This window comes from Geotrypetes seraphini, chromosome 6 (assembly GCF_902459505.1).
Source record: "Geotrypetes seraphini chromosome 6, aGeoSer1.1, whole genome shotgun sequence".
Taxonomy (NCBI): Eukaryota; Metazoa; Chordata; class Amphibia; order Gymnophiona; family Dermophiidae; genus Geotrypetes; species Geotrypetes seraphini.
Window position 1 is genome coordinate 251,664,966 of NC_047089.1, and position 27,868 is coordinate 251,692,833.

General features: G+C 44.1%; 1 protein-coding gene across 2 annotated transcripts in view; it reads left to right on the forward strand.

Annotated features, from left to right (window-relative positions):
• The window catches only part of CFAP47 (cilia and flagella associated protein 47), a 1,062,207-nt gene that overhangs the window by 279,113 nt on the left and 755,226 nt on the right, over positions 1-27,868 (forward strand). For both annotated transcript variants that reach the window (XM_033947561.1, XM_033947559.1), the window contains exons 22-25: positions 5,994-6,165; positions 9,782-9,882; positions 12,385-12,544; positions 20,602-20,800. In XM_033947561.1, coding sequence (XP_033803452.1) covers positions 5,994-6,165; positions 9,782-9,882; positions 12,385-12,544; positions 20,602-20,800 — 632 coding nt within the window. The remainder of the gene's footprint in view (positions 1-5,993; positions 6,166-9,781; positions 9,883-12,384; positions 12,545-20,601; positions 20,801-27,868) is intronic.

A 27,868-nucleotide genomic window follows, 5' to 3' on the forward strand; every position in this document is an offset into this window, starting at 1 on the left:
CCAGAATTGCACACAGTATTCACCATGGTTCTGTAGAGTGGCATTATGACTTCAGGTTTGCGGCTGACGAAGCTACTAACGGTCTTATTATTATTGATGAGTGTGTTAAAGTTAGCGTCTGTGATGTTATAGAATTGCTCCCTCCTTGCATGAGCCCTCCTGAAGCTTCCTTAGATCATTTCTCAGCCTGTCTGCTCTCTCTTAGAAGCATATTTCATTTCCTCTCAGCCTCCTGAAAAAAAAAAATGGTATAATTTAAAATCTCTCCGAATATTCAACAGGTTTTTTTTTTAAGAAGCATTCTTTCCACCGCTGAAGAGAACCAAGGCATGCTCCGGTAATAACAGCGATTCTCATTATGATAAAAACTTGTTAAAACTTGTATGTGCTCCACAATATGCTTTTGAGAGACCAGGCTTTCATCTGCCTCGTTTCACAGATTAAGTTGAAATTGCAGGTGCCAAACAAACCTTTCATTTCTTTAATGCTCTGCACAGTGTTAGGAGAGTTTACGATAGGAAAACCAAACAAAAATTTATTTTTGTCAATTCCTTTCAGCCTGAGCTCAGCAGCTAGAACTTTTTCAAAGATCACGGTAGTGGCGGTGACCTTCACGCTCTCGTCTATCCCACAGAGTAAAATAATATCGACTTACTCAGAGACAATTCCTTTCGAATGCTAACATAGTAATATAGTAAATGATGGCAGATTAAAGACCTGAACGACCCATCCACTCTGCCCAATAGTCACACTCATTATACAGTATACTCATGGTTAACTTGTCTTTTCTTTAATACTAGTCTTAAAGCCCGTTACATTAACAGGTGTTAGAGTAGATGTGTGTGTCTGTCTTTCTTTCTTTCTGTCTCTCTCTTTCCTCGGCTGTCCACCACCACCCCTTGCCTGCTCTCCCCTGTCTAGCAGCAGCCCTTCTTCCTTCGTTTTACCTCCTCCCCTGTCCAGCAGCACCCTTTCCCTGCTCCCCCTGTCTAGCAGCAGCCCTTCTCTCTTCGTTTTACCTCCCCCTGTCCAGCAGCACCCCTTCACTGCTCCCCCCTGTCCAGTAGTACCCTTTCTCCTTTCCCTGCTCCCCCTGTCCAGCATCCACTTGCCTGGGCAGCCCTCAGCACACCCCTCCCCACAAAGCAGCCCCCTTTCCCTCTCCCCCTCCACTTCTTACCAGCATGGGACACCTTGCAGTCAAATGCCGCTCAATCCACTGCAAGCGCCCCAAGCCGGTATATGCGCCACAAATGGAATGCGGCCACGGAAGCACACATCACGGCGGTAAGGATCACGGCCTCCTAAGTGTGCATGTACGCTTAGGGTTTTATTATAGAGGATTTTTGGGCAATTGACCTGAGAGTGTGGTGCAGTGGTCGAAGCTACAGCCTCAGCACCCTGAGGTTGTGGGTTCAAATCCCACGCTACTCCTTGTGACCCTGGGCAAGTCACTTAATCCCCCCCCCTTGCCCTAGGTACATTAGATAGATTGTGAGCCCACCAGGACAGACAGGGAAAATGCTTGAGTACCTGAATAAATTCATATAAACCGTTCTGAGCTCCCCTGAGAGAACAATATACAAAATTGAATAAATAAATAAAATAAATAAATACTGTTTTTAGGTTCCCACTGCTTTAGTTGTCCCTGAAGCCCACTCCTGCCACTGGAGCTTCTATCAAAGCTCATCCTAAACCAAATCACCATACGAAAGACAGACTGTGCAGGATTGCCAGAGATCCTCTGTGTTCATCCCACGCTTTTTTGAATTCTGTCACCGTTTTCATCTCTACCACCTCCCTTGGGAGGGCATTCCAGGCATCCACCACCTTTTCCGTGAAAAAGAATTTCCTTACATTACTCCTAAATCTGCAACCCCACAATCTCAATTCATGCCCTCTAGTTTTACCATTTTTCTTTCTCTGGAAATTAATACCTTTCAAATATTTATTTTCCCTGTTCCTCCTCTCCAATCTCTTCGTGTACATATTTTGGAACCCCCCCTTCACACACACATATCCAGGTACTTATTTTGTACCTGGGGCAATGGAGGATTAAGTGACTTGCCCAGGGTCATGAGGAGCAGCCCTGGAATTTGATCCCGTATCCTCTGGGTGCTGAGACAGATAACATACAAAAGAGGGATGCCCACTCTCTTCTGCCACCAGCCCCTCCCCCTACCTCCAACACCCTACATCACGATTAGCAGGAGGGATGCCCACTCACTCCTGACACTGCCCCCCCCCGAAGCCCTGGCTTCCCCCCATCATGATTGGCAGGAGAGATGCCCAATCTCTCCTGCCGCCAGCCCATTTGATTCCCTGAACCCCCCAACTGTTGACACCCCTAAACCTCAAGACTCCACTCGGCACCCTCCTAACCTCAAGACCCCTATCCCGGCACCCATAAGCCCATCCCGAAACCCCCCCACCCTCCCATAACTTTCTGAAGAAAGGCTGGCCGTAGGGATGTCTATTCCCTCTGGCTGGCAGGCCCGCCTCTTCAAAATGGCAGGCCTTCCCCTTCCCAGTGCATCCTGGAATGCACCGGGGAGGGGCCTCAGGCCCTGATTGGCTCAGATGCCAAAGGCTTCTTCCATAGGAGGGACCTTAGGCACCTGGACCAATCAGATCCTTAGGTCTCTCCCCAGTGCATCTCAGGATGCACTGGGAAGGGGAAGACCCACCTTTTTGAAGAGTAGACATCCCTGCAGCTGGTCTTCCTTCAGAAAGGTATGGGGTGGTGTGGGGTGTCAGGGTGGGCTTAGGAGTGCTGGGATGGAGTCTTGTGGTTTGGAGAGGTATCGGCCGTTGGGAGGGGTTCAGGGGATCGAAAGAGTCAGCATCAGGAGGGAGTGGGCATCCTTCCTGCCACTCGTGATGGGGGTTGTTCAGGCTTCAGGGGGGCCGGCAGCAGGAGGGAGTTTGCATCCCTCCTGCCGATTTTGGGGTTACGTGTTGGGGGGTGGGGAAACCTCTGACATAGCCAGCTCAGATGATTGCGGCAGGGGAATTTTCCCCCCGATCAGCAGAGCAAGCAGGACTCTCCAAAGTGCAGCTTCAGGGAGTCCTGTCAGCTCAGCTGATAAGGGATGCCCTTGCTGTGATCAGCTGATGGCAAGGGATCCCTCAGCAAAGATAGGTGGCTGAACCACCTATCTTTGTGATCAGGCTAAGGCGTGATTCTCTAATCGGTGCAGGTGACATAGGTGCTGGTTAGAGAATCAGAGGGGGAGGGTGTTTAGGTGTATGTTTGTTAGGGCAGACGCGATTCTGCATAGGATCAGGCCCTTAGAGCAGGGGTTCACAAGTTCATTCCTCTATGGCTGCTAATAAGTACAGTTTTCAGGGTATCTATAATGAATATCCAAAATCCAGGATACAACCCCCCCCCCAGTAGATCAGAATAGAGGTCCAAAACGCCAATGCAAATTTATTCCTCACATTAGTTATTTAAGTATTTATGATTTTGTATTGGCGTTTTGGGCCTCTATTCTGATCTACTGTTTTTTTGTATCTATGATGAACATGCATTAAATAAATTTGAATACAAAGAAGGTATGTGCCCTGCACATTTATTAGAGATGTTGTCGAGGACCGAGCTTGTACATCCCTGTTTTAGACCCCTGTCTCCTTTGTGACTCTGTACAGTGCTGGGCACGTCTGATAACGCTCTAGAAACAGGCTAATCATTTTCTCATAGTTTTATTGATTATATATTTATAATGGTGCAATATAGTATTATGAAATGGCCTACTCTCTACAACACCAGTTGCTTATCAGTCATGTTACCACATTTTCCCAGGTACAGGTTGTAATGGAAAGACGTCTGTTTTGTAAAAAATGTGGAGATCTTACTGAGATGACTGTCTTTAATTTGTAGAAAAGAGGTAATATGGAGATTTCTTTTAAATACAGAAAAGCACATTCTTGAGATGAGAAGGCTTGGTATAATCCTTCAGATTTATGGTGGATACAAAATTAAGGTTGACTCGGTTTTCATCTTTGAAACGGTGTTTCACATTCAGCTAAAGTGTGAGGGCAAATATATTTAGAAGGGCGTTTTCAGTAGGATGTTCAAATCCACGTTTGGAACATGCACAAAAATTCAGTCATGAACTTGACCATTTTTGAAACAGAAAATGTCTATCTTTTTCTTTAAAAAAACAGTCGTTTCTCAGATGTACTTGTTCTCAGCGCGCCTATCTTTTTGAAAAATAAAAAAAACACATCCAAAAGAAAAAAAATGTACAAACCAAGCCATTGGGATATAGGAGGGGGGCCAGCATTTTTAGTAGACCGGCCACTCAGCCATTCCAAGCAATGGAGCACTTCACACCTCACCATAACCCCCCTACATTGTATGGTGAGCCTTCCAAAACTCACTGGACCCAACTGTACACCACACTAATAGCCCTTATGCCTGTAGGTGTCACCTATATGTAGATACCATGGAATTTGGGTGGGTTTTGGAAGGCTCATATATTCCACCATCAGTGTAGTAGTTAGAGTGAGATATAAGCCTGAGCCCCTACCTCTATAGAAACATAGAAACATAAAATAGACGGCAGATAAATAAGGACCACGGCCCATCTAGTCTGCCCACCCCAATGACCCTCCCCTACCTTTCTCTGTGAATAGATCCCACATGTCTATCTCATTTGGCCTTAAAATCAGGCACACTGCTGGCCTCGATCACCTGAAGTGGAAGACTATTCCACTTCAGGTGATCGAGGCCAGCAGCGTGCCTGATTTTAAGACAAAATGGGATCATCACGTGGGATCTCTTCACAGAGAAAGGTAGGGGAGGGTCATTGGGGTGGGCAGACTAGATGGGCCGTGGCCCTTATTTACCTGCCGTCTATTTCTATGTTTCTGTGTTTCTATAGAGGTAGGGGCTCAGGCCTATATCTCACTCTATGGTTGACCACTCCACCCACTAGGCTACTCCAGGAACCTGCTTGTTGCTCTACTACAGGGGTGTCAAAGTCCCTCCTCGAGGGCTGCAATCCAGTCGGGTTTTCAGGGTTTCCCCAATGAATATGCATGAGATCTATTTGCAATATTAATCTACCACTAGAAAGGTGGAAGCGGATTGAATAAATGTTAATAAATAAAGCGATTATTGAGATCTATTTGCATGCACTACTTTCTATGTATGCTAATAGATCTCATGCATATTCATTGGGGAAATCCTGAAAACCCGACTGGATTGCGGCCCTCGAGGAGGGACATTGACACCCCTGTTCTACTAGGACAGGCCATAATATCTGAACTGTCATACAGGCAGGTATGTACTGTTTGATTCACATCGTTGGGGGGGTTGGAGAGGTTCATTGACCACTGGGGAGAGTGTGCAGGGGGGGGAGGTGTCATGCCTTCATCTCTTCAGTGGTCACCTTTTTGGCACTTATTCATTTTTAAAACAGGCTTAGCCCCAAACGTCCAAATTGTGCCTGGAAGTTTTCTAACATGTTGGATTATTGCAGAAAAACGTCCAAATCAAAAGCCTGCCCAAAGCCTGCCTCCAACATATCCCCTTTCGATTTAGACGTACTGCAGATAACCACCATCGAAATCCATCTACAAAATGGGTTTTGAAAACAGCAAATTGGAAGGCTTTGGATTTCTTTTTTGAGGACGAGCCTCTTAGCATGCCAGCTCTCTGCACTTGTTTCCATGCCACAGAGGTAGTCGCTACTTTTTTGCTCATTAAAAAAACAAAAAGCAACCAAAACCCCCTCAGCAAAGCTTTGATTTATAATTAAATGCAACTGTCTATGCAAGAATCATTATAATTGTGTAATAAATCTTTAGTTAATTAAAAGAAATTGATATAAATCAAATGTTCAGTTAATGATTGTTAAATGATAGCATTCAAGTGCAAATAATTATCTCTGGATTCATTTTCAAAGACTGCTGAATTAGTAGTAATTAATACAAGCTTGCTCTTCCTTTTGAGGTTACCATGAGCTTTTTTTTCTGTCCTGCAGGTGGCGGCATATGAGTTGACTTTTCCAATCTACATCAATGGTGCCTGCAGCACCGTATCCTCTGCTAACATTCCTGCTCCTGTAATGTCAGCCCTTTCAGATAAGTTGATCAGTTCTGTTGTTTCGGAGATGTCGACAAATGGCGTCCTGTCCCTTAGCATCAATGCAACCGGTATATACAATGAAGACAGAGTATGGATAAAATTCTTTCTAAATCACATGTAGCTTTTTGTTGCATATTTAGAGATGCGAAGGAGGAAAGAGAGAATTTCTCTCGTTGTAGTTTTCAGAACATCTAAACAAATAAGGGGAAAGTGATTCATTTCCTGTGGATAAGAGTATAGGAAGTGCTGCTCTGGATCCACTGGTTCCACTGAGACCAGCATACAGTATAATCTCGTTATAACGGACTCGCTTATAATGGAATATCGTTTATAGTGGACGAGGTCCGCTGGTCCCGGCCTTTTGCCTTTATGAACATGCAGAAAATCACTGCATAGAACGGACTTTTGCATATAACAGAGAAACAATTTGGTCTCCAGAGCTGCTTTTAGCTGTAGTTTTGTTCGTCTATAAAGGACATGCAGGCTCCGCCTACAAGGCGCATGGCGTACCGGTGATAAAGTATCCAAATGCAGCCCAGAAGAAAATGACAGAGTATTTTTCTTTCCAGTACAGTACGACATAATGCTTTAAAATATCTTTTAGTGTTCTGGTTTTGCAATCGTTTCGTGCCGTACCAATGTTTGCTGAGTTTTCTTCTTGATGTTGCTGATATGCTTGTGCAGGGACTGTTATTCATTGATTGAATGCTGTTTCAAGTTGACCTAAATAAAGTTTTTAAAAAATGCAACTCTGGATATAACAGACTCTGGATATAACGGTCCGTTTCTCCAGGTCCCTTGAAGACGTAATAACGAGATTATACTGTAGTGACCAATACTAGCAAATCCTTGTGGAAAGATCCCTTCCCTGTTACTCGCTCTCAGGAGTAAAAGATGATGATGATATACTTGTATTTATGTTTCTAAAACAGTATAGTTCCCGAATATAAACCGAGATAACCTTCAAAGGAGGAATAGAGGTTGTGTCCCAGCCGATTCTAAAAATCCTCATCTCCCTCCCGCCTCCCCCACATACCTTTAGTATTCCTGGTGGTCCAGCAGTGAATCGCGGCAAGAGTGATGTTCCTTTGCTCCTGCCGGTTAGAGGATGTCAACTTAACATCATCAATATCTTTTTTTTATATCAGGCAGAATTATGGGGCAAAGATTGAGAACGATTGCTTCTGCTCACTGATATGGGGAATTTAGGAGCCATCTAAAAACATATCTGTTTTTGAAGCACTTAGGTAGCTGATCTGTAGAATTAGCACGTGACCCATTACCACAGACGGCTAAAGACGCTTAAGTCATTCCACCCCTGTTCTCTGTCCCTAACCACGCCCACTTTTCAAGTAGGCATTCTGAGACACTGCGCTGAATTCTGTTCGCAAATTCAATTAATATTAAAATAATATTTTTTAATTCACTTTTTATGGCATTCTCAATTAAAATGCCAATTAAAGTCAATTAATTAATTTGGCATTGTGTGTAGGATTTGACTAGGCACCATTTATTGAATTAAGCTAAAAATGTGCCCATAATTGATTAATGAGCCCTCATAGCAATCATTGAGTGCTAACAAAAGAACATAAGAGCTGCCCTACTGGGTCAGACCGAAGGTCCATCAAGCCCAGTATCCCGTTTCCAGCAATGGCCAACCCAGGTCCCAAGTACCTGGCAGAAACCCAAAGAGCAGCAACATTCCAGAGATGAGATTGTGATGTCATAATGCCTCATTCCACCAATGCCTAAGAGCCAACCTCATCAGTGATGTCATAATGGCTTGATTGTCCTATACTTGGCTCACATAAGAACATAACAATTGCTATATTAGGCAGACCGAAGGTGCATCAAGCCCAGTATCCTGTTTCAAACAATGGCCAACCCACGTCCAATTCCCAAAGAGTAAAACAGATTCTATGCTGCTTATCCTAGGAATAAGCAGTGGATTTCCCCAAGTCCATCTCAATGATGGCCTATGGATTTCTCTTTTAGGAAATTGTCCAGACCTTTTTTTTAAACCCCGCTAAACTAACTGATTTTCACCACATTCTCCGGCAACGAATTCCAGACTTTAATTACACATTGTGTGAAGAAATATTTTCTCCGTTTTGTTTTAAATCTTCTACTTAGTAGCTTCATCACATGTCCTCTAGTCCTAGTATCTTTGGAAAGAGTAAACAAGTGATTCGCATCTTCCCTTTCCACTCCACTCATTATTATACAGACCTCTATCATATCAGCCCTGAGCTGTCTTTTCTCCAAGCTGAAGATCCCTAACCGCTTTAGCCTTTGCTCATAGTTACTGCAGTTAATTGGCTTTGATTAGACGTTGCATGCACAATTCTATAAGGATCAATGCCCAACTTTTCTAACATGTATCTAAAAAGGGGCCATGGCCATGAAAAGGGGCCATGGCCAGAGGGTGTCGGGGTAATTCCCAAAAATTGTGCACACAATTTGGCCTAAGAGCACCTAACTGGGGCACCAGCATTTATAGCTGGTTTCAGCAAGCATTTATTTTTTTTATTAATTTTATTTTTAGTATATATACTGTATACCACTTATAACCTAAATGGTATACATTCAGGTACTCAAGCATTTTTCCCTATCTGTCCTGATGGGCTCTTATCTAAATGTATCTAGAGCAATGGGGGATTAAGTGACTTGCCCGGGGTCACAGGGATCAGCATGGGATTTGAACTTACAACCTCAGGGTGCTGAGGCTGTAGCTCTAACCACTGTGCCACACACTCCCACATAAGTCCAGCGGCCAAAGGTTTGGTGCAATATCTATGTACTGATGAAATTGGGGAAATCCACTGCTTATTCCTAGGATAAGCAGCATAAAATCTGTTTTTGTGATTTTGCCAGGTACTTGGGACCTGGGTTGGCCACAGGATACTGGGTTTAATGGCTCTTCGGTCTGTCCCAGTGTGGTAATTCTTATGTTCTTATGAGAACCTAGTATAGGACAATCGAGCCATTGTGACATCACTGATGAGGTTGGCTCGTAGGCATTGGTGGAATGAGGCATTATGACATCACAATCTCAGCTCTGGAATGTTGCTAATCTTTGGGGGTCCTGCCTGGTACTTGGGACCTGGGTTGGCTATTGTTGAAAACAGGATACTGGGCTTGATGGACCTTCGGTCTGTCCCAGTATGTCAGCTATTAAGTTCTTATGTGAGCCAAGTATAGGACAGTTAAGCCATTGTGACATCACTGCTGAGGTTGGCTCTTAGGCATTGGTGGAATGAGGCATTATGACATCACAATCTCAGCACTGGAATGTGGCTACTCTTTGGGGTTCTGCCAGGTACTTGGGACCTGGATTGGCCACTGTGAGAACAGGATACCGGGCTTGATGAACCTTCGGTCTGTCCCAGTAAGGCTATACTTATGTTCTTAAGCAGTTTTGAGAATTGAGAGATAAAATCCCTGCATATCTGGGTCAGCATGTACTCATCTCCCCTCGGAGAAAAGTATTCACACTGTTGGAAAAAGTCTGTGCTCTCTGTTGCCCACAGAGAGCCCAAAGCAATTTGCAGAGGTGCTCTTTTTATAAGTAAAGACTCGTTCATCCTCAGAAATCCCTTTGCAAATTGCTCCCTTAAAAGTTTATCATAGTGATTGCTCTGTAAAGCTTCCTGGATTATAATGTGTATGCTTTTCTTCTCAAAGCCTCACGCCAGATGGTAAATATCTCACCGCCAGAAATTGTAGTTGACCTCCCATCAGGATTTTGCAAATTGGGTCCTACAGAAGAGAACCAGAACATACAGGTAAGAGCATGCTATTATTCCTGTGTGGATTACAGAGTGGTGATGAAACAGAAAACTATTTTGTGTATTGGAATCCATGATTTTGTGGGGGATGAACAACAAATGGGGCACTCAGTTCTGAAAATTATTGTTTTCTCATAAAGTACTGTATTCTGCCTTTTTTTTTTGAAGTAAAACTGTAGTTTAGAGTCTGACATACAACATATGTCCTACTTTCTACAGGTAAGGATCTCGGCACGTGGTGCATGTACCCAAGAGATTCACAAGACCTCTGCTGGGAGAACACATCCTTACCTGCCTCCTGCTTCCACCCCAGACCAACAGCAGTAGAAGCAAAACAAAGCAGTCATAGGGCCACAGTTTCTATGCTGATCCCTGCTCCCTCTGATGTCCACTTCCTGTTCTGAGAGGGGGCATGAAGCTGCTTTAGGTTGTTTTACTGCTGCTGGTCTGGAGAAGCAGCAGTAGCCAGGAGGAACAGAAGATGTGAGGGTTGATGTTGGATAGAAAGAGGTTGCACTCAAAGTGGTGTACATATTATATGGAGGTATTTATTTGGTACCTGGGATAATGGAGTGTTAAGTGACTTGCCCAGAATCAGAAGGAGTTGTGGTGGGAATTAAACCCGGTTGTCCGGCTTCTCACGCCACTGCAGTAACCATTGGGCTACTCTTCCACTCTGGGCAGAGAGAGAAAGAAAGGAGATGATGGAGAAAAGAGGGAAGATACTGGATGAGAGGATAGATAGAGAGAGGGAAGACACTGGATGGAAGAATGGGGAAATACTGCCTGGAAGAGGGAAATAGAGAGTGGGAGATGCTGGATGAAAAAGGAAGGGGGGTAGATGCTACATGGAAAGATGGAGAGAGAAAGAGGGATACTATTGGATGGATGGTTGGGGACCCAAAAAGGGAAAGAGAATAAAGTTATTGAAAGGAATAAAAGGAGCATAAGAGTTGCCCTACTGGGACAGACTGAAGGTCCATCAAGCCCAATATTCTGTTTCCAGCAAGATCCCAAAAGAGTAAAACAGATTGGGGTGTCCCTGCTGCGGGGTCATCTAAAAGTAAGGGGATCTTGGATTCACTAAAGGAAGAATTGTTCCAGCAGTTGGTAATGGAACCATCATAGGATAGAACTGTTTTGGACCTGGTGCTTACAAACGGGGAAAGTGTTTCTGATGTCACAGAGGAAGATTATTTGGCATCTAGTGAACATAAGAACCTAAGATTAGCCTTACTGGGTCAGACCAAAGGTCCATCAAGCCCAGTAGCCCATTCTCACGGTGGCCAATCCAGGTCACTAGTACCTGGCAAAAAACCCAAAGAGAAGCAACATTTCATGCAGAATCAAGATGGGGGAATACCTCAAGGAGGAGTTAGTTGGATGGGAACCGCTGAATGAAGTAGAATAACAGTGGGCAAAACTGAAAGGAGCTATTTTAAAGGTGACAAACCTTTATGTTGGAAAAGTACATAAAGGCAAACACCGCTTTGGTTCACAAATGTAGTAGCTGAAAAGGTAAGGGATAAATGGTTAGCCTTCATAAAGTACAAGACATCGCAGGCCAAAATATGTGGAAAAGCTGGAGAAACTGTATAAAGCAAAGATACAAATGGAAGAAAAAGATAATCAATATGGTAAAATTGGGGGGGGAGGGAGAAGGCATTTTTTTTAGATATGTCAGTGATAGGAGGAAGTGTCAAAATGGCATTCTGAGGCTCAAGGGTGAATAGGACAAATATGCAGAAACTGAAAACCTGACTGGCAAGGGGGTACTCCAGGACCGAGTTGAGAAACACTGATCTAGTGATCCAACTGATTCTTTTACCAGCTTCTTGCTTATACCTAATAAAGATTTACTACACAAAACAATCTTTTCAAGTCTTTCTTCCCCCCCTTTTACAAAACTGTAGCAATTCCTATGAGAGTCAGAGCTGTTACTGCCGCAGCTGGCGCTAAAACCACACTATGGTTATCAGTGCTTTGTATTTGACTTGCCATTCTTTATGCATTTAATTTTTTCATTATTTTCATGTGGATCTGTCTTTTTTCTGAAGGATTTTCTTTTAGCTTTAATAGCTTCCTTCACTTCACTTTTAGCCTTCCTTCCTCCTTTTTTAATACATGGAATATATCTGGTCTGGGCTTCCATGGTGAGGGAAAGAGATGAAAAAAACTGCAAGTAGATGCAATAAAAACAAGGGAAATTAATAAGAATGAGTTAATAAGAAAGGGCAAAGAAGCAGAAAGGAAAAGTAAGAGGAAAATGATGAGAGTTAAGAGAAGATGGAAGAAAACAGAAACCAGGACTTGGAACAACATAATTAGAAAAAGAGAGAAAAGTCATTTTATTTCTTATTTCATTTTTGGAAGGTCAATTTCAAAAACTCTGCCGATTGTTTGATTTAGGGAATGCTTGACCTGAAGAAGTTGAGAAACACTGTTTCACAGTGTGTTTCATTGGTGCTTTTCTTTAATTTCTCCCATTTTTGTTTGTAGATACTAAAATTGACCAACACTTCAAAAGAAGAGTTGACCTGGAGAATTGATTTTGGTGCATTAACTGAAGCTAATCAAGATGAAATATTTAAATTTGATAAAGAGAGTGGAGTACTTGACCTAGAAGAAACAACTGATATTATTGTTTCCTTCAACCCAGGTGAGTATTGTCTCGGTGCTAAGGCTTCTTGTTGACTTCTAGGCCTTAATTCTCATTTACTTAAACATAGAAACATAGAAATGACGGCAGAAAAGGGCCACGGCCCATCCAGTCTGCCCACACCAAGACCCACCCCCTATCTACCTCCATGAAGAGATCCGACATGCCTATCCCATCTTTTCTTAAAATCTTGCACGCTGCTGGCCTCAATTACCTGTTGTGGTAGACTATTCCAGCGATCAACCACCCTTTCGGTGAAGAAGTATTTTCTGGTATCGCCATGAAATTTCTCACTCTTGATTTTTCACGGATGCCCTCTTGTCGCCGTGGGTCCTTTAAGAAAAAAGAGATCTTCTTCCACCTCAATACGGCCCGTGACATATTTGAACGTCTCGATCATGTCTCCCCTCTCTCTGCGTTCTTCGAGTGAGTATAGCTGCAACTTATCCAGCCGTTCCTCATACGGGAGACCTGAAACCATTCTGGTGGCCATTCGCTGAACCGACTCAACTCTCTGCACATCCTTTTGATAATGCGGCCTCCAGAATTGCACACAGTATTCCAGATGGGGTCTCACCATGGATCTGTACAATAGCATAATAACCTGGGGCTTACGGCTGATGAAACTTCTACGGATACAACCCATGATTTGCCTAGCCCTGGAGGAAGCTTTCTCCACTTGATTGGCAGTCTTCATGTCTTCGCTAATGTTCACGCCCAAGTCGCGTTCTGCTACAGTCCTTGCTAGGATCTCGCCATTTAGGGTGTAAGTCCTGCATGGATTTTTGCCACCAAGGTGCATGACCTTGCATTTTTTGGCATTGAAACTTAGTTGCCAAGTCTTTGACCAATGCTCAAGCAGGAGTAGGTCCTGCGTCATACTGTCAGGCATTTTGTCGGGCATTGTGCTAACGATCGATGAGCTTTTGCCTACAATGTTGCATAGTTTGGCGTCATCGGCAAATAATGTAATTTTACCTCAAAGCCCCTCAGTCAAGTCACTTACGAAGATGTTAAATAGGATCGGGCCCAAGACCGAGCCCTGCGGCACTCTGCTGATCACCTCCGTCGTATCGGAGAAGGTACCGTTAACCACTACCCTCTGTCGTCTACCCCCCATGCGATCAATGTTACACCCAATCCCATCGAACCCATCTTGCTCAGAAACCTGCGATGTGGGATGCTATCCAAACGCTTTGCTGAAGTCCAAGTACATGATGTCCAGGGATTCCCCTGTATCCAACTTCCTTGTTACCCAGTCAAAGAAGCTGATCAGATTTGATTGACAGGACCTTCCCTTCGTAAAACCATGTTGATGGGGATCCCGTAGTTTCTCCACGTTCAGGATTGTATCCAATTTGCTTTTGATTAGCGTTTCCATAAGTTTACTTTTTATCGATGTGAGGCTCACCGGTCTGTAATTCTCAGCCTCTGCCCTGCTTCCCTTTTTGTGGAGTGAAATGACGTTAGCCATCTTCCAATCCAACGGAACTCTTCATGTACTTAGGGAAAGATTAAAGAGCGTGGATAACGGTTCCGCCAGGACGTCACTTAGTTCTCTGATCACCCCGGGGTGTAGTTTGTCCAGTCCCATGGCTTTGTTCACCTTCAGTCTAGATAGTTCATCATAGACACTACTGGGCGTAAACTCAAAATTTTGAAATGGGTCTTCTGAGCTTTCCCTTGTTGGCAGCTGAGGGCTGGATCCCAGCGTCATGCAAGTGAAGACTGAGCAGAAGTATTCATTTAACAGTTTGGCTTTTTCGGAATCTGAGTCCACAAAGTTCCCGTTGGGTTTCCTAAGGCGTACTATCCCATATGTGTTTCTCTTTCTTTCACTAATGTACCTGAAGAATGATTTATTGCCCTTCTTGACGTTCTTCGCAAGGTCTTCCTCCATTCGGACTTTGGATTACCTGACTGCCGTTTTGACCGCTTTAGACTTGGCCAGATAGTCTTCCTTGGATTCTGGCTTCCCTGATTGTTTGTGGAGGATGAACGCCCTTTTCTTCTTTTTTATGAGGTCTGAGATCTCCGTAGAGAACCATTGCTGTGTGGAAAGCCTCAGATTAGCCAGTACCTTGTTGGATTTTGGTATTATGGAGCACAAGCAATTGGTCATTTTTCTTGTCCCATGGACCTGTGTTAAGAAGGGACAAAGGGTGTGGAAGGCTTCTTTATTTGGAAGACCGATAAGTGTGGAGCTTGTTCCAGGTGTAGGGCTATCTGTTTTTTGTTTTTTTTTAAGGGTAAGAGTGTTATTCTGAGGGGGTACCAAGGCATATGTATAAGAACATAAGAATACCCATACTGGGTCATCTAGCCCTATCCTTTTTCCACAGTGGCCAATCCAGGTCAAAAGTACCTGGCAAAACCCCAAATAGTAGCAACATTCCATGCTACTAATCTCAAGGCAAGCAGTGGCTTCACCCCTATCTATAGCAGACTATGGACTTTTCCTCCAAGAACTTGTACAAACCTTTTCTTAAAACCTGCTACACTAACCGCTATTAACATATTCTCTGGCAATGAGGTCCAGAGCTTAACTATTCTTTGAGTGAAAAAATATTTCCTCCTATTGGTTTTAACAGCATCTCCTGATAACTTAGTCTTTGTAATTTTTGATGCAGTAAAAAATTGATTCACTTCTACTCATTCTACACCACTCAGCATTTTATAGACCTCAATTATATCTCCCCCCATCTGTCTCTTTCCCAAGCTAAAAAGCCCTGACCTCTTTGGCAGATGAGTTTTAATGTGGAGAAATGTAAAGTTATGCACATAGGGAAAGGGAACCTGATGTACAAATACACGATGGGGGGGGATGACATTGGGAAAAGGCAACCTAGAAAAGGACTTGGGGGTTTTGGTGGATAAAACAATGAAACCGGCAGCACAATGTGCAGCGGCCTCAAAAAAGGCGAACAGAATGTTGGGCATGATCAAAAAAGGTATCACTACCAGAACCAAGGAAGTTATCCTCCCGCTGTACAGGGCAATGGTGCGACTGCATCTGGAATACTGCGTCCAGTACTGGTCGCCGTACCTAAAGAAAGACATGGCGATACTCGAGAGGGTCCAGAGAAGAGCAACAAAAATGATAAAGGGCATGGAAAACCTCTCGTATGCTGAGAGGCTGGAGAAGTTGGGGCTCTTTTCCCTGGAAAAGCGGAGACCTAGAGGGGATATGATAGAAACTTATAAGATCATGAAGGGTATAGTGAAGGTAGAGAGAGACAGATTCTTCAGACTGGCGGGGGCAACAGAAACTAGAGGGCACTCAAAAAAATTGAAGAGAGATAGGTTCAGAACAAATGCTAGGAAGTTCTTCTTCACCCAGAGGGTGGTGGACACCTGGAATGCGCTTCCAGAGGGGGTGGTTGAGCAGAGTACAGTTTTGGGTTTCAAAAAGGGATTGGACAAGTTTCTAAAGGGTAAGGGAATCCAGGGGTACAATTAGAGGGTTACAAGACAAAATGCTCTTGAGTAATAGATCACTACAGGTCATTGACCTGGGGGGCCGCCGCGGGAGCGGACTGCTGGGCAATGATGGACCTATGGTCTGACTCGGCAGAGGCGATGCTTATGTGCTTATAAGAGAGGAGTTCCTTTCCTTCATCATCTTGGTTGCTTTTCTTTGAACCTTTTCTAATTCCATTATTTACTTTTTTGTGTTTAAAAACAGATTTAGATGAAATCCTGTTACCCCTGGGGGTAGTTAGCTCAATTTTCTAAATAGTAATGGTGTATTTTTCTTGTTTTATATTATAAACTGCCTAGATCAGGGTTTGGCCACATGCAGTTCTTCATAGATGTGGCTGCATCTCTCCAGGCCCCAAACTTTTAATCTCCCTCACAACCCCATGATTTCCAGGGCCTACTGAGGTACCTGATGGTCCAGTGGGGGTCTTTGTGGCAGGTGCGTAGCCCCCTTGCTCCTGCCTCTTCGTGGCCTCCTTCTAAAATAGCTGCCACGACCTCTCACAGTTGCTTGCGGCATTCCCTGTAGTACCGCAAGAGGTTGAAGCAGCCATTTTCGAAGGCAGTCACAAGGAGGCAGGAGCGAGAGGGCTGGGTTCCTGCCACAGAAACTCCCATTGGACTGCCTCGTTAGGCCCAGGGGTAGGGAAATTGTGGGGTTGGGAGGGAGATTAAAAGTTCGGGGCCTGGAGAGGGGAGCGAACCTTGTCTATGGCTTGAGGGAGGTGTGAGAGATGCAGAGACCTGCGAGGGGTAGGAGGGGAGAGAAGCTATATATTGTGGGTCAAACAGTTTGGATAAATTGGCTCTTTGCTGTAAAAAAAAAAGTTGACAAACCCCTGGCCTAGACCGGAGGTGCAAATCATTTGCATGCAAACCTGACAGATCAATCGCTTAGTGAGCGATTGACACATGCACAGAACTCTAACAGCAGTGACAGGGGAAGCAGCCTCCTGTCACTTCTGTTAGGGCTTCTTTTTTTTTAATGGCACAGATGTGCATGTGTTATACATGCACAATCTGCCCCACTAAAAGAAAAAAGCCCCCTAGTGCTGATTGCCCTCCCCATTGACCCCCCTATGAACCGGCACTTAGACCCCCCTCCCCCCACAGCAGCAAAAATGGCAAGAGGGATGCCTACTCCCTCCTGCCTGGCCAAATACCCTCCCCGGCCATGCCCCCCCTGATCCTGGATCTCACAGCTTCAACCCCTAATTACCACCTGGCTCTGGGATGGAGTTTTACGGTCCGAGGAAACTCCACAATCTCTCTTTCAGATCCCAATTACCCATCCTGGTCCTGCTTCAAGCTCCTGGCAATAAACATCTCATGGTATAGATTTTCCTTCTTTCCTTGACCCAGGGAAAACAGCTTTCTTTTCTTCCCTGGCTCTCTCTGGACCTAGTGGAGACTGCTGCCTTCCTTCCCTCTGTCTAGGGTTACCATATTTGTAAAGTCAAAAAAGATGATACCTGATTCTGGACCCGCCCATCTCTGGAGGTGGCCAAGGAAATAATTAACAGACACAATTTAAGTTTAAACATTTCAAGGCCTTGGGAGTTCTTGGTGTTCTGCTAACTGGTAGAATACCAACCAAGAATCTCCCCGAATTACAAGTGACCGACAATTTTATTGGGTTTATGACATCATCACTTAATTCATTATTAAATATATGTAGTTGGTACATCTTCCAATTGAATTTCAATTGCTTCATTAAGGTCCGATGTTAAATTGCATACTCCAGCAATGTTCTTTTGGTTAGTTTTGATCACATGATTTCTTTCATTAGTAATTTTCCCTAGCAACAATAATGACTTAGTTATCACATGCTACTCAATTTTGCCCCTGTCAGCAATAGAGGGGATGTTCTATTTCAGTGCATTGCACATCTTGTAACATTCATTTAGGGCACACTGACCTGATCCCTTAGGCACTTCCTCTTTTCAGTTAATGGAACAGGATGTAGCTGGGTCAAACATCTAACCAATCATTCTTTTTACTGTAACGCTGAAGCATTTTAATATCCTTCAGCTTCATCTTTTATTATCGATATATTGGTGTCTTTAGTTTTCCCAGGCCCCCCTTATAACCTGCTTAATACTATTATTGCCATCAAATTCTTTATAGTGGAATAACTGAAATGTCATTCTTCTCATTCCCTCTTTCTGTTCCCTGCACTTAAGCTCCATACCAGTATATCTTTATCTGTATCTATAATCATGCATGGCTTATGATTTTTTTTTTTAATTATAATTTTGAATACATTACAATATCCAATAATTCGAAAGGAAAAAAGGAAAAATCTCACAAAACAATACATAATCAATTCATACATACATAATTCCTTTTAAGCCCACATTATGGGGAAACATGTTACTATTTCTAATCAAGTCAAAAAAAAATGTACAAGGAAAGTTAAAGGGTAATAATTCTCCTCCATTCGTTCTAAAACGGCCTTGAATCATTCCTTACTAATTGGGATACTAATTTCTCCTCTTTTTTCTCAGCAAGTGAAACAAACTTATTTCTGTTCTCTCGCAACTAAAAATTGTTGTAATTCTATGGGATCCCAAAAGACATACTCAATTTCTTTCAACTTAACTAAACATTTACAAGGAAATTTTAGGTAAAAAGATGCCTCTAGGGCCAAAACTCTAACCTTCAACTTCAGAAATTCTTTCCTTCTCAATTGAGTGCTCCTAGAGACATCCGGAAAAATCCTAACCAGTTCCCCACAAAATTTCATTAACCTGTTTTTGAAATAAAGTTTCATTAATAACATCTTATCTATCTCACTCATGCATGTTATCACCAGGGTGGACCGACTCTGGATCACGTCCTGAGTATCTTCCAGAAATTCAGTCAAATTTACTTCAGACGTGACCAGATGGTCCACCTCCTGGGCAGATTCTATTTTTTTGGAAGGAATATAATAATCATTATTTATTGGAAAATTCTCCGCAGTAGCCAATCCCAGTACTTCTTTGAAAAACTTCCTTAATAAAATTTCAGGGAACAGTAAGTGAGTTACTGGGAAATTTACTAAGTGAAGATTTTTCGCTCTATTCATATTCTCCATAGATTCTATTTTGGAATGTATCACTGTAGAATCTTTAACAGCAGATACCGAGACAGCTTGAAGTGTATTACATTGAGTTTCCATAACATTTAATCGTTTATCCAAACAATTTAAATTGGAATCCACATTTTCTAATTTATGAGAAACTTACTGAGAAAAGTCCCCCATTTGTTTCATCATTGTCCTGAGAAACCCTTCAACTCTAGAAATTCCTAACCATAAATCCCTAAGGATAATATCCTGTGTTTCCTCCGTTAGTGGATTTTCCTCTACTCCTCCTGAAAAAATCAGTGGTTTAGGTATTTTAGTATAAACTAATTTATTTATATGGGTGGAGGATACCACTTGTCCGTCGGATATAGTAGGGTTTATATTCCTACTATCACTAGATACTGGGTGAAGGGGAGGAGTCCGTTCGGGGGGCTTATTGAAGCTCCTGACAAGGAGGAATCAATATTTAATGATACTACTGATGGATTTTCAGATAATAATGTTAGGTGCCTATCCATGGGGCCAGATACTGCTGGTGTTAAGCTCTTTGGTTTAATCTTCCTTTTCCCCATATCCAAGTCTAAAAGTACAAAACTTATAAAAATAAATAATATTACCAACTTGGGTTCCAACTCCCCAACTCCTCGTGGCTCCAAGGGGCTCCCAAGGGGCCTACGTGCCCCTTTGGGCATGCCCCTTCGGCCACGCCCTGCAGCCGCAACCGCAGCAGCGGCTGCTCTTTAAAGTGTTGGAGACGGACCCGATGACGTCAGGGGTCCGTCTCTATCAGTGCCTCCCTTCCCGGTCAAAGAAACGGAAGAACCGCTGCTGCAGGAGACTTGGGGTCACAAAAAGCCTCCTTCGCTTTATCCCTCCATGGCTTATGATTTAAGATACAAATCTAATGACATTTGCTGTTTTTCTGGGGAAATGTTTCTTTAGCGTCCCTCCAGACCAGCACAGATGGGTGGGTGTACGCTCTTTTTCTAGCAAGTGGAGACTAAAAACAAACTGAACTGTATCAGTAATATAAGTACAGTGCCCTTCAGTCTCCAGCAGGTAGAAGTGGTAAGCCCTTGTAGTCCTGTTTAGGCCCTTGGTTAAGAGAAAGGGGACTCCTCTGTTAGAGGGGATAGGCAGTGGCCTTTACTGGCCCTTTCTTACCCGAAAGGGTCCCATGAGGGTCCCTTCTGCTCCTCGGTTTTGCCACACTCGGGCGGCTGAGTCCCTCTCCATCATTTTTTTCCTTTGTCTTAGTGGTGCATTTGGGCAGTGACTACAGCTTGGAGAGCCTGTGGAGTCTGCTCTTTTAAATTAAGATTAAAAATATAAATTGCCAGTCTGAAGAGAAGTTTTTAATTTGTACTTTCCTTCCTACCAGGTCATTTGAGGTGAGGCCTACCGCGTAGCGGTTTGCATTGAGCACTTCTCGCTGAAGTGTTCTGCTGCGGTTTTCCTAGGGAAATGTTGTATCTGTACTAATTGTTTCTGTATTCTTTTCATCTAGTTTTTCCTGGGAAATATACTGGTGAAGTTACACTAATCCTAGTTGACGAACCAGAAATTAACTTGAATCCAATCCAACTACGTGGCAGTGTAAAACAACCAAGGCTAACCTTTGATCCCCCTCTTGTGATAATGATGCCCGTTCCTTTGGATTCTGAAACGGGGGAAGTGGTTACCATAATTCCTCTAGACTATTTCAGGTAAGCTGATACTAGTCAATATTCCATAAGATCTTCAATTACAGAGACCTATGTGACTTGCCCACCATGTGAGGGTATTTATTTATTTAAAAAATTTAAACACCGCCTAAATACCTAGGCGGTTCACCCACAACATACATAATAAAATAAACATATAAAAAACAAAACAATCAGCTTAACCAAACACAACAATCAAAATCCTAGGACTCCTGGACTACTGTAACATACTTTACCTGTTTTGCCCCGCCAACATGCTAAAACCATTACAAACAGTCCAAAATACAGCCTTAAGACTAATATACTCACTGAAAAAATACAACCACATTACTTCGGCTTTCCAAGACTCACACTGGCTCCCAGTACAAGCGCGCGTACAACACAAATTCTACTGCACCCTATTCAAAGCCCTAAATCATTTCCATTTCCATTTAGGGCAGGGCTGCCCAAGTCCAGCCCTCGAGATCTACTGGCAAGCCAGGTTTTCAGGATATCCACAATGAACATGCATGAGAGAGATTTGCATACCAAGAAGGCAGTGCAGGCAAATCTCTCTCATGCATATTCATTGTGGATACTCTGAAAACCTGACCTGCCAGTAGATCTCAAGGACCGGACTTGGGCAGCCCTGCCCTAAATGGAAATGGACCAACCGCCTAATCTGGAGAAACACATCCAGACCAAGGAGAACTCAAGCACACTTTACCCACCCCCCAATCAAAGGCATGCAAAGCAAAAAAATATATGACGGTCTACTAGCCACCAGAGCAGCAAAAATAGACCACCACCTCTCAAATCTGCTGACCACGACACCCAACTACAAAACATTCAGGAAAGAACTGAAAACCATACTATTCAAGAAATTTGTCAAAAGATCTAACCAAACCGTATCGACCCTTCCCAGATCCCGACGCATGCTATAGCTATCAACCTTGTAATCTCCCTGGGAATGCCCAGGCTAATTTCTTGGTGTAAATCACCTAGAACTGAAAGGTATTGGTAACATGTCACTTCAATACCCTCAAGTCCTGCTCCAGATCTTATAACATACAAGCAGGCAAAATAAATGTCCTGGCAGAGTTGAGTTTTCAACATTTTCTTCAACTTCCATCTGACACTGAATTGTCGTAATAAACAGGTCAATGATTCCATAACTGCACTCCAGCTACCTCAATTGTAGATGCCCGTGTACCTGCATAATGTGTTTTCATCATTTTCTCCTGAGATAGCAGCATGGCATGCTCTGATCTTAAAGTTCTAGTACGATAGACCTTCAACAATTCTTTAAAACACAGTGGTGCAGGAGCATACAATATTTGATAAATAGACAAAACCTAGTGATGAATCCGATGTGCTACTGGTAACCAATGAAGCTGCTTTAATACAGGGCAAATATGCACTGTTTTCTGTGCCCCCATCAACAAATGTGTAGACTCTCAGTTAACCGGCATCCTTTGGGATTCATAGTTGCCGAATAAATGCAGTTTCTGATTGCCTAAGAGTTACTATTAAAAATAGACCTGGAATGAGAGGACGTGGGATGAAGTTAAGAGGTGATAGGCTCATGAGTAATCTAAGTAATCTGTTTTTACAGAACAGAAAGGGTGGTAGATGCGTGGAACAGTCTCCCGGAAGAGGTGGTGGGGACACAGACTGCGTCTGAATTCAAGAGAGCTTGGGATAGGCACATGGGATCTCTTAGAAAGAGGAAGAGATAATGGTTACTGCGGATGGGCAGACTGGATGGGCCATTTGGCCTTTATCTGCCATCTTGTTTCTATGTTAATACTATACCCCTTACTATACCATACCATAAACTGTTCCAGACAAACTACCGGCCATGTGGTAGACAAAGCGTGGGTGTACTCAGGTGTGGTGTGTCAAGTTTATACTTAAATTTCTGCCAGAAATTGATTTTAATTTCATTTTTATTCAAAGTATTACAGGATTTCTTTGATTTATTTTTTCTAGTTGCTTGAGAATTCTGGTTAATTGATTTCCGGTTAACAGGGAGTCTAATGTACAAGATACAATGAAATGCAATAATCAAGCCCAGATAGATAAAATAGAGAGCCTGATACCTATCCAGCTTTGATTAGTTTTTCATACACAGGCACCTGGTAGGAGCCTCTTCTATTAGCCTAATTAGGATGAGCTGGTGTAACGGCAGAAGATATACACATAGGAGCTGATTCTTTTTTTTTTATAAATTCTTTATTCATTTTTATAACTTACAACAAGTTTATCAAGAAATAACATTTGAACTTAAAAACATCACTTGATATTCTAACATAATCATCTTAAATTAATGATAATTATCCCCTCCCTTCCACCCCTATCATATCATATACATTCACATATATTATACAATATAATCTTTTCTATTAATCGAAACATTTTTAATAAAAGATCAGAAACCCCTCCACCCTACCCCCCCTCATTTACAATTGTACTTTTAAGGTAAAAATGTTATTTACTCATTACAATAATCTGTTAATGGCACCCAAACATCTCAAAATTTATTAAAATGTCCTCTCTGTGTGGCTAATGTTCTTTCCATTTTATATATATGACACAAAGAATTCCACCAGAAACTGTAGTTTAATATGCTCCAATTTTTCCAATTAAATGTAATTTGTTGTATGGCGACTCCTGTCATAATAAGTAAAAGCTTATTATTTTTTGAAGAAATCTGACTCTTTGCCCTCATTGACATGCCAAATAATAGTATAATATGTTAAAGCCACCGGATTTTCTAATAAATTATTTGTTTGGCCCCATATTGATTTCCAGAAAGCCAAAATGAATGGACAATAGAATAATAAATGTTCTAGAGTCCCTGCCTCGAGATGACAATGCCAACATCTATTAGACTTAGAGCTATCTAACTTTTGTAAACGAACAGGGGTCCAGAAAGCTCGGTGTAACAGAAAAAACCAAGTTTGTCTCATAGATGCGGACATTGTACAACTCATCCTCCAAGACCAAATTCGTGGCCATTGAGATGCGGTAATTTGATGCTTAATCTCAATGCTCCAAATGTCCCTAAGACCAGTTTTTGGTTTTTTATTCATAAATCCAGATATCAATTTATATTACTGTGCGCCCTGATGTCCTAGGAAGTCCACCTGAAAGCATAAGAACTCTAAACTATATTGACCCGCAGCAGACCCGGAGCTCCCCCTTAAAAGGGGAGGGGCTAAGGATCGCAGATCAGCTTGCTTTCAGCTTGTTCTGAGATCGGGGCAGGCAGAGGAGGAGAGGGCTGAGGAGAGAAGCAGAAGGCAGGACAGAGGAGACACGTGGAGGCAGAAGGGAAGGAGCAGGAGAGAGGCAGAGGGTGAGGGGCTGAGGCGATAGTTAGCTCCGCCCACTCCCTGACATCACCGGCAGCAGACCCAGAGCTCCCTCTTAAAAGGGGAGGGGCTAAGGATCGCAGATCAGCTTGCTTTCAGCTTGTTCTGAGATCGGGGCAGGCAGAGGAGGAGAGGGCTGAGGAGAGAAGCAGAAGGCAGGACAGAGGAGACACGTGGAGGCAGAAGGGAAGGAGCAGGAGAGAGGCAGAGGGTGAGGGGCTGAGGCGAGAGTTAGCTCCGCCCACTCCCTGACATCACCGACAGCAGACCCGGAGCTCCCCCTTAAAAGGGGAGGGGCTAAGGATCGCAGATCAGCTTGCTTTCAGCTTGTTCTGAGATCAGGGCAGGCAGAGGAGGAGAGAGCTGAGGAGAGAAGCAGAAGGCAGGACAGAGGAGAATGTGGAGGCAGAAGGGAAGGAGCAGGAGAGAGGCAGAGGGTAAGGGGCTGAGGCGAGAGTTAGCTCCGCCCACTCCCTGACATCACCGGCAGCAGACCCGGAGCTCCCCCTTAAAAGGGGAGAAGCCAACGGTGCGCAGCTGTTCGGCGCGCGGCAAAGGCGCTCGCCTTAGCGAGAGCGCCTTTGCGAAGGAGCCTTGAGAAGGAGCCCAGGCAGCCCAGCAGCAAAAATCTAAGGTACTTTTCTTCTCTTCTCACTCTTCTCTCTCTCTACTCTTTCAGCTAGCTGCGCGCCAGGCAGCACTCATACGCACCGTGGGACATAGGAACAGGATAGAAGAAATGGAGGCAGTAGGAGCTCAGCAGAGCTACCCAGTATACTGCATCGAATGTCATATGTATGACTACCTCCCCTCCGGGAGGCGGGCGTACATATGCAGTCGATGCCAGGAACTGGATAGCCTGAAGAAGGAGGTTGGGAGACTGCAGGTTCGAGTACAGGAACTGGAGGGACTCTGCACCATAGAGGAGCAGTGCTGAGCAACGGAAGACACCGCCAGAGAGGACCACATTACAGAACAAGTTAGGGAACTCGAGAAGTTCATCGAGGAGGCCTGCAGGATGGTGGAGGCACAGGACCACAAGCACATCAGGAGGGAACTAACAGACGGACGACAAAATCCACCAGACGCCATGGGAGTAGGACCTTGCGGAGAATCTGGACAGGCAGATGAGGAGGAGACCCGACAGAACCCGGAGGAGAGAATAGAGGACCGCATCACCGATACAGACCTGAGACCAGAGAGACAGTTGAGGAAGGGGAGATCTGCTATCGTGGTGGGAGACTCAATCCTGAGAGGAGTGGACAGTCACATAGCTGGAGGGAGAGAGGACCGTCTAGTGACATGTCTCCCGGGGGCAAGAACGAAGGACGTCACCGACAGAATCGAAAGGATCCTGGAAAGGGCCCAGACGGAGGAGACAGCTGTAATAATCCATGTTGGAACCAACGACGTCAGCAGGAGGGACTCCAACAGGACTGCACTAACCGATCAGTTCAGGATCCTGGGGAGGAAACTGAAACTGAGGGCAAGGAAGATAGCCTTCTCGGAGATCCTGCCAGTACCTAGAGCAGACGTAAGGAGGCAGAGCGAACTACAAGCAATAAATGGTTGGCTCAGGAGATGGTGCGAGGAGGAGGGTTTCCTTTTTGCACGGAACTGGACAACTTTCCTGGGAAAGAATAAGCTCTACAGGAGAGACGGACTGCACCTAAGCACGACTGGGACGAGGATGCTGGCACGCAACATCCAGAGCGTCATTGATTTGGCTTTAAACTGAGGAAGAGGGGAAAGCCGACAGTCGATCTGACATATCGTACAAAAGTATCAAGTAAGGATACTGAGCAGGGACATTGTAAAAGAGGGCTGGGGACTGAGTGGGAACTTTTGGGAAAAGGACCTAAGGATACAACACAGGGGCCCAGGGCCATGGACATAGAGCAAGGACATTGTAAAAAAGGGATCGGGACTGAGAGGGAACTTTTGGAAAAAGAACCTAAGGACGCAATGCAGGGGACCCGGGCCAAAGATATTGAGCAAGGACACTGTAAAAGAGGGCTCAGGTCTGAGTGGGAACTTTTTGAAAAAGGACCTAAGGGAGAATTGCAGGGGTCTTGTGCACAAATAAAACTGGCAAGCAGCACTAATAGAGAACAACGGAATCCAGAGGGACAACCAAAAACAGGGGAACAGGCTGAGGACAAAACATACACCACAGGAGGAGGATGACCGAGACGAGGCTTGGGGTCTGGCAACTCACGAGGGGGTCAGGAGCGCCAAACCATGAGGAAAAACAGCAAGAAAGGCGAACAAACGGGACTTACTTTGCCTATACACTAATGCTAGGAGCCTAAGGGCTAAAATGGGAGAGCTGGAAATCCTAGCCAGCAAAAAGGGCCTAGACATAATTGGAGTCACAGAAACGTGGTGGACTGATGACAATGAATGGGATGTGGCTTTACCAGGATTCAAACTCTACAGGAGAGATAGGTCACACAAAAAGGGTGGAGGAATAGCGCTATATATAAAAGATTCCATACCTTCAACCAGAATGGAAACAACAGTAAGGGCGGACGACTTGGAATCACTATGGGTTAAGCTACCAGGAGGAACTGGAGCAGACATAAAATTGGGTCTGTACTATCGCCCACCTGGACAAACGGAAGAAATCGACCAGGATCTGGAGGCTGAACTGAGGCAGGTATGCAAAAGCGGAAGTGTGGTGGTGATGGGAGACTTCAACTACCCGGGAATAAACTGGAGTATTGGGCACTCAAACTGCATGAGGGAGACCAAATTCCTGGAGGTCACGAGGGATTGTTTCATGGAACAGCTGGTCACGGAACCAACACGGGGTGATGCCACTCGACCTAATCCTCAACAGACTAGGGGGACCCGCTAAGGAGGTGGCGGTACTAGCCCCACTAGGAAACAGCGATCACAACACGATCCAGTACAGGCTAAAAATTGGATCATCAAAGGTGAAAAGAACTACAACGACTGCACTTAACTTCAAAAAAGGGAATTATGATGCCATGAAGAAAATGGTGGGAAAGAAACTCAACGACAGCGCAAGGAAGATGGAGTCCGTAGAAAATGCCTGGACCATACTCAAGGGCACAGTGCACGAAGCACAGAACCTGTGCATCCCCAAGTACAGGAAAGGGTGCAAAAAAAATAGAACAATAAACCCAGTGTGGATAACAAATGCAGTGAAAAAGGCGATAAGTGACAAGAAAGCATCATTCAAAAAATGGAAAAAGGACAAAACAGAGGAGAACCAAAAGGAACACAAAAAACACCAAAAGGAGTGTCATCGAGTGGTTAGGAAAGCAAAAAAAGAATATGAAGAGAGACTGGCAGGGGAAGCAACAAACTTCAAATCATTCTTCAGGTACGTTAAGGGGAAGCAACCAGCAAGGGAGGAAGTGGGACCCTTGGATGATGGGGACAGAAAGGGAGTTGTAAAAGAGGAAAAGGAGATAGCTGACAGGCTAAATAAGTTCTTCACGTCAGTTTTCACGAGGGAGGACACAACCAACATTCCGGAGCCCGAGGAGATCGTAAAAGGAGAGCAGGATGAAAATCTGGTCCAGCTAGAGGTGAGCAAGTTGGATGTCCTCAGGCAGATAGACAGGCTAAAGAGCGACAAATCGCCAGGTCCGGATGGCATTCACACAAGGGTACTCAAGGAACTAAGGAACGAAATAGCTGAGCCACTTCGACAAATATGCAACCTATCCCTAAAAACTGGAGA